This window comes from Crotalus tigris, unplaced genomic scaffold (assembly GCF_016545835.1).
Source record: "Crotalus tigris isolate CLP2741 ecotype Arizona unplaced genomic scaffold, ASM1654583v1 scf7180000017614.5298720, whole genome shotgun sequence".
In the NCBI taxonomy this organism is placed as follows: Eukaryota; Metazoa; Chordata; class Lepidosauria; order Squamata; family Viperidae; genus Crotalus; species Crotalus tigris.
Window position 1 is genome coordinate 1617808 of NW_024096513.1, and position 7343 is coordinate 1625150.

The window sequence follows — 7343 nt, forward strand, 5'->3', positions numbered from 1 at the left end:
CCAGCAAGCGAGTTGAATGAACATTCAGGGAAGCTTCTCTCCGACTAAAATGAAGTGGGAGAATCCTTAGCCTTCTAAGCAGCTGGATTTTGGACTACTGTCACTAAAGCTTTGCTCTTCTCCAGCCAAATACCAAGGGCCTGTTTTCAGCATGTGCAATTAATTTCTCTTAAAGGCTAATCAAGCAATTGTGGTCACATTTAAGTTCAGGCTTTTAACTGAAGTAGACCAAAACCCCATCATCCATGATTGAACACATGCTTTTGGAAAAGGAACAAGCAGAGCTGGTGAGCCAAAGCCTGCACGTGTGCGTACACACACATGCACACACACGCGCGCGCACACACAAAATTTCCAAGCACATGGAGCTGAGCATCCTTTCTCTGGAATGCTCTTGAGGTCAGGAGCCTTGGCTAGTCAATCAAAGGATGGCAGGGCTGGGCACCTCCTCCCAGGGAGATCCAACAAGAGGGTAGGGTAGGGGTGCAAGCCTGGGACTGGCTCTCTTCTCTGGAATAATTAGGGGGGTGGGGGCAGAGAGTCTCACAGCAGAAGAATGTGGATAATTTATAAAAGTGAATCTTTTAAAAATCCCTTTGCATTTGTTTCTGACAGCAGAGGAACAGTAAAAGACCCCTAAAATCAGTAGGTGATGCAAGACAGCCTTCTCTTCCGGGAATCGGTCCAAATCCTGGCCCCTGTTGGTCTGGCCTTCAGCTCCCTGGGAGCCCCTGCTGGATCTAAGAGGGTCTCCTTTTAGCACACTGCATGCCATCTTACGTGGTCTTTGCCATGAATGTGGGCATTCTGCCCAGATAAATCCCCTCTCACAGGTCAAGTCCAGACTCTTTTTGGCCAAGACAGAGGACTCCCCTCTTTCTTGGGCAACACACTCTGTGGGTCCTGCCCCCACCCTGATTGGAGCTGCCCACAAATTTAGTGGGTCTGAGGAAAGGGAGGCCGGGAATGTGGGAGGACTTGGGCAGCTGCCCGGACAGTCGCTTTGGGAGCAAGAGTGCCCAGGAGGTTCATGGGATCCCTTATAAAGAGCGTGCTCTGAGCGACACTGACACACACACACACATGCAGAGGTTCGCCTGCCGGATTCACCCTCCCTTTGTAGCCAGCAGAGGCGGCGGCTGTCTCCTTCTGCAGCTGAACTGGGCTCTTGGGCAGAAGGAAAGCACCCGGCCAGCTGGCTGCATCTTCTCCTGCTCCTGGACAGGTAGAGGGAATACGCCATGGAGCCCACTGGACCCGGATGCCCGGAAAGCAGAGGGCAGCCAAAACAAGCGAGTTTGGAGGATGCCAAGGCCTTTTATGAAAACTGCTCTTCCAAAAAGAAACCCAAATCAGTAAGAAAGATTGTTTTTCCTTCTGGGGTGGATGGGGGAAGACTTACTCGTTGGCATGCCAGGGCACTTGTGATGCTGGTCTGGTGTCAAGAGGCAGGTGATCCCACCTGGTGTCATCATCAGGAAGATGAGCTTGGCGCTAAAGGAGGCAATTAGCCAGGACTGTTGAGGATGAGAGACGTGGCTGCTTTTGAGGCTCAGAGATGCTTTCTGAATAGACGGCCTTAGTTGGCAGAATTGGCACTGTTTTCCCAGGGAAACGCTGCTCTTGTGTGTAAGATTGCCCCCCCCCCTTTGCAGGGACCTGAGATAGAAAGGAGGAACATGCCTTCCTTGTGGGGGCTGAGCTCTCTCTGCTGCTCAGTTCTGTTGCTACTTTTGTGTTTCGGGGGCAACGTCAGAGCCCCGTTTGACAAGGAGGGGCCTGCAGGCCACCATCTCCCTCCTCAAATGCAATTTAGAGGCTTCCCTTGCAAGAAACGTAGTGAAAAGCCTGGGTTTATTCTTTAATGGCAATATTAATTGCTGGAATAGACAGTTCTCTTGTATGATGATTTGACTGGGATTCCATGCTGTCTTGTGCTTGAGGGCTGACCTCCCCATATCCCTATCCCATACCTGCCCAGCAAGCATTCTCATGCATCCTGCCCTCATGCCAGAGTCTTGGTGGGGTTCTCCCTTCTACTCTTTTGCCCCTGTGGACATTCCTGGGCAGACTGGCAAAGCTTCTTGCCGTCACTTGTCCAGGAGACAATTCTCAAGTGCCACAGTCAGCCAGCATTTGGAAGGTGCACTAAATTCTGCCTTGGCAGCAGCAGCTGGTGTCAAAACAAAGAGGCTGGGATGGATCCTGCTTTATTTTTCCAGAACAAGCAGTGAGTGAGTTCAGAAACTGTCTCATCATTTATTGAATATTGGTGTTCGCACAACATTTCTTATGTGTGAGAACTGTTTAATCCCAAGCAATCTTGGCAACTGTTATGGTTTAAAGTCCCCAGTCCTACACTAACTAAGTTTTATTGTTTGCATGGCATGCAAACCCTGTCTTTGACCTGAAGAAGGATATTTTGTGGCTTACAGCCAATAAGTCAAACCCAGCCAGATGATTTTGGGCGATGTACGAGTGAGGCCATTGGTTGGTTTCACACATTCCACTAAACCTAGGGTTGCTGGGTTCATGCAGTGCACTAAACTAGAAATCATTCTTTACCAACCTATGATAGGTGAGTAAGACTACTGTTCAGTAAAGCCAAAATAAAATGCAACAAAACAAGCCATCCTATGGCTCCATGCATGGCATAAACAAGGTATCGGCCTTTGACTCTCAATTGTGTACCTTCCTGAGAGTTTTGGGCTGGGAATCCTTTCCTCTGGGCGGTCACTTTGCCAGTCTTAGAGGGACTTTGGCTCTTCAGATCAGAGAAATGCCATATGACTACCACAACAAGCTTCCTGGAATTAATCAGCTGCACTTCTGCACTTGCACAGCTCACCCAAGACAGGCTGGACATGCAGTTCGCTGAGTCCCTAAATGGCAACCATTTGTGGCATTTCCACCTGGCAGCTTCCGGGTGCGAAATTGCTGAAGGTTGGCAGGAACAATGGCCTTCCCTTCAGGGGCTGCCCTTCCATCCAGTTGAGGGTGAGAAGCTGCTGCAAGCTGAAGGGACAGAGAGCCTTTTGACTGGGAGGGTGCTGCCTGTCCCACTCCCCTTATCAAATTATATGCATTTATTATTAAACTTCTATGCTGCCCATCTCAGAGGGGGGAACAGTTGGCAACGGTGGCTCCTTCCTTCGGGCTGGTGGTGCAAGGTAAGGACATGCTGTGCTGTTTTCCGATGAGTCGGAGCAGATTGTAAAGGCGCACGGCCTAGACAAGTTCTTCGAGCATGAGAAGACTTATGAAAACAAGCCTCTTGCTCAGGTGTGGTTCGGGGACCAGTGGTATTGTGACAAAATCGACCTTTTCATTGTTGTTTTTGCCAAGAGAGAGGATGGGTTTATGGCTGCCCTGCTAATGAACACTTTAGCTAGAACAAAGTGAGAAGAAACATTCTGAATACCAACAAAGCCAGTATTAAAGCAGGAAGCAAGATAGCAACATCATTTCAGGATAACAATTTATATTAGACCCAAAGAGGGATTGGCAAATTCAAAGAACAGGAGGGCAAATGTGCCTGGCTAAGGAGAGGGCAGGAAGCCTCTGGCCCCGGGGCCTCCCCAAGGGTGCTGTACCTCAGCTGGTCCCCATTTCCTGACCACCTGGGGAGTGGGCCGCATGCTGGGGCTGACGCTGTGTGTTCCTCCGTCCAGGGACCACTGAAGGGCTTCCTGGAAGTGCTGGGGAAGCTTCAGAAGAAGTTCTATGCCAAAGGCCTCCGCCTGGAATGCCCCATTCGCACCTATCTGGTCACGGCTCGAAGTGCTGCCAGTTCCGGGGCCCGAGCCCTAAAGACTCTCCGAAGCTGGGGACTAGAAACGGACGAAGCCCTCTTCCTGGCCGGTGCACCCAAAGGCCCCTTGCTGGAAAAGATCCGACCTCATATCTTCTTTGATGACCAGATGTTTCATGTGGAGGGAGCAAAGGAAATGGGCACTGTTGCCGCCCATGTTCCTTATGGGGTTGCCCAGAAGTACAAGCTCTCAGCACAAAGAAAAGCGGCTCAGGACAGCAAGTAGTGTCCAGGGATGGCCTGGGCTGGACCAGCACTTGGTAGAGAACGAAGTCTTGGTTGATGAGCGCCAACCTCTAGGATAACTAGAACCAAAGGTATTGGGATGGTCCATGAAGGATCTGCTGCTGCCTGTACATGTTGCACTTTATGCTCTTCCCCACCAGCACAATAGTTTTGCCCCACACCCTCCTGCAGGGCCCTCAGAGCATCTCCAGGGTCTTTTTGGTGTCCCCCTGTAACCAAGAGTGCTTCAAGATAGAGCCAACCTCCTCTTCCTCCAAAATGGGATCGTTTTGCATCTGGGGACATTTTCTTGTGACCTTTGCCAGGTTAGCCAGACACGCATCACCCTCTCTCAAGTGCAGCATGCAGGAATGGCTGACGATGCCCAGGGAAGCTTCGTGAAAAGACCCCCTTGCAACATTTGCTTGTTAGCAAAAGTCCATTTATCGCTAGCTGCATGGCAGAGGCCACCTTGAAGCATTCTGCTGAGGGGAACCTGCTTGGGAATATGGAAGCCCCCCTGATGAGCCAGCAGAGGCAGACTCCCCCCCCCCCGCTCACATTTGAGGGAAATTATCACTCCTCCCATCTATTCTGGCCACGGGGTGGGGGTTGTTCATTGCTCTCCCCTCCAAAGTGTCTGTCAATGCTGTGACAAACAGAACTGAAGTCATTTTTGTTTTTGTCTTCATTGTCACATATTAGTTTAGAGATTTTACCTAGAGGAAGAAAGGGGGGAAGGTGTAGTTTTCAGTTAGCCAAAACAACTTTCTTCTGTGTGTGAGAATCAAGGTCAATACTGATAACATTTTGGTGGGCTAATGTGCTGGGAGGAGAGCCTGCATTTTGAAACAATTGGTGAATGTGATTTACGACAGCAATTTGAGGTGGGAATTGCAACTTGTAACTTTGTAGCCTGAGGAAGGGAAATTTAGTCTTGGGTTCACCTTTGTATGTGCCGATACCTTGTTTCCTAAATAAAATGTTCTTTAAGGAAGAAATCCTTGCCTTGAAGTTCTTTTAAACTGTTTCATCTATCGGAACCATGACAGTGCCACTGCCAGGAAAGGAGTTCTGAAGTGTGTCTAAGCATATTCATTGCCACAGAAGCTGCGTTGTTGTGCCAAACACATGGAACTGCTTCAAGTGTCATTTGGGACATTTTTGGGGACCCACTCAGGGTGCAATCTTTCCTGTGGGTCAGGCAGGAGCAATAGTGAGGAAAGTGGGCTTTGGCTCTGAGCTTGAATGCAAAAATGAGCTTGAGAAAATGTCCAGCTCCATGCAAGAGTCATTCAATGTTCCACAAGCAGGAAGGGGAACAGGCCTCCCATACAACTCTGGGCACCCTTTGGGGAAGGAGAAGAGCATACAAAGCATGTTGTCCTTTTCCTTTCCAAGTTTTGAGAAGAGAGGCTGCAGGCTGTGGCCAGAAGCAGATGGTCACAACTGAAACCCCGACTCAATGTGGTTACTCAGTGGGTAGTCTGAACAAATTGTTCACTCTACATATATTAAATATCAAATGTGGAAGCAGTCGCCTCCCTCCAAGAGCTTCTGACAGCTTTTCATCCAGAGTCTGACTGTTTGGAGGAATCAGGGCAGTTAACAGAACTGAACAGAATCAAAGGATCCTAGGGCTGGAAAGGGACCTTGGAGGTCTTCTAGTCCAAGCCCCTGCCCAAGGCAGGAGTTCTCACTTTCAATATGACTGCACATGATTCTTGGGAAAAGATCCAAGAAACAATTTCCCCATGGAACTCACTGCCTCAGGAGTGCATTCTTCCCTTTTGCAGAAATAATCTTGCTGCCAGAAATCCCCAAAGTGGCACAGAGCTTCTAAATTAAGTCTCTTTTAGTTTAATAAAGATTAATAGTCCTTAAAAATGACTAAGAAATGAAAGGCGGCTTCCGGTTTTGCACAGTTAATGCAACAGCCGAGGGATCATGGGGCTTCTCGTCCTACGCTAATTTCTCTCTGTTTGGGGACCCTAAATGGGCCCAAACCCACCCAGGAGAGGTGGCAAGGAAGGAGGGAAGCCCCGACAATCCATTTTGCTCTATGAGTTCATGGTGACCTAACCCTAACCCTAAGTGGAATTTTTCCCCAATGGGATTTTCCCATGTATTTTATCAGGAAACATAGATAGGGCAGGCTAGAAAAGTCAATGCTCTCCTAACCATACCCAAACACTCCGAGGTTGTTGGCAATGTCCATTTTGCTCTATGAGTTTATGGTGACCTAACCCTAACCCTAAGTGGAATTTTCCTCCAATGGGATTTTTCCAGGTATTTTACCTGGAAACGTAGATAGGGCAGACTAGAAAAGTCAGTGCCTTCCTAACCATACCGAAGCACTCCGAATTTGTTGGCGATGTCCATTTTCCTCTCCGGATTCATGGTGACCTAACCCTAACCCTAAGTGGAATTTTCCTCCAATGGGATTTTCCCAGGTATTTTACCCGGAAACGTAGATAGGGCAGACTAGAAAAGTCAGTGCCTTCCTAACCATACCGAAGCACTCCGAATTTGTTGGCGATGTCCATTTTCCTCTCCGGATTCATGGTGACCTAACCCTAACCCTAAGTGGAATTTTCCTCCAATGCGATTTTCCCAGGTATTTTACCCGGAAACGTAGATAGGGCAGACTAGAAAAGTCAGTGCCTTCCTAACCATATCGAAGCACTCTGAATTTGTTGGCGATGTCCATTTTCCTCTCCGGATTCATGGTGACCTAACCCTAACCCTAAGTGGAATTTTCCTCCAAAGGGATTTTCCCAGGTATTTTACCCGGAAACGTAGATAGGGCAGACTAGAAAGGTCAGTGCCTTCCTAACCATACCGAAGCATTCCGAATTTGTTGGTGATGTCCATTTTCCTCTCCGGATTCATGGTGACCTAACCCTAACCCTAAGTGGAATTTTCCTCCAATGGGATTTTCCCATGTATTTTCCCAGGAAACATAGATAGGGCAGGCTAGAAAAGTCAGTGTCTTCCTAACCCTACCCAAGCACTCCGAGTTTGTTGTCAATGTCCCTTTTGTTCTATGAGTTCATGGTGACCTAACCCTAACCCTAAGTGGAATTTTCCTCCAATGGGATTTTCCCATGTATTTTCCCAGGAAACATAGATAGGGCAGGCTAGAAAGTCAGTATGCCCTCCTAACCATACCCAAACACTCCGAGTTTGTTGGCAATGTCCATTTTTGCCTATGAGTTTTATTGGGTGAACTAACCCTAACCCTAAGTGGGAATTTCCTCCAAGGGGATTTTCCCATGTATTTTCCCAGGAAACATTAGATAGGCAG

At 48.5% G+C, this 7343-nt stretch overlaps 1 protein-coding gene across 1 annotated transcript; it reads left to right on the plus strand.

Annotated features, from left to right (window-relative positions):
• Positions 1-540: 540 nt before the first annotated feature.
• Positions 541-5028, plus strand: NT5C1A (5'-nucleotidase, cytosolic IA). Its single transcript, XM_039327799.1, has 2 exons — positions 541-1355; positions 3672-5028. Exons 1-2 carry the CDS (start codon positions 1242-1244, stop codon positions 4035-4037), a joined length of 480 nt encoding a protein of 159 aa, XP_039183733.1. The 5' UTR covers positions 541-1241; the 3' UTR covers positions 4038-5028.
• The last annotated feature ends 2315 nt before the right edge of the window (positions 5029-7343 follow it).

Coding starts and splice junctions, on each gene's coding strand:
- NT5C1A (XM_039327799.1), top strand. CDS start 1,242: ATGGAGCCCACTGGACCCGGATGCCCGGAAAGCAGAGGGCAGCCAAAA. Junction 1,356..3,671: donor CCAAAAAGAAACCCAAATCA/GTAAGAAAGATT, acceptor TCCTCCGTCCAG/GGACCACTGAAGGGCTTCCT.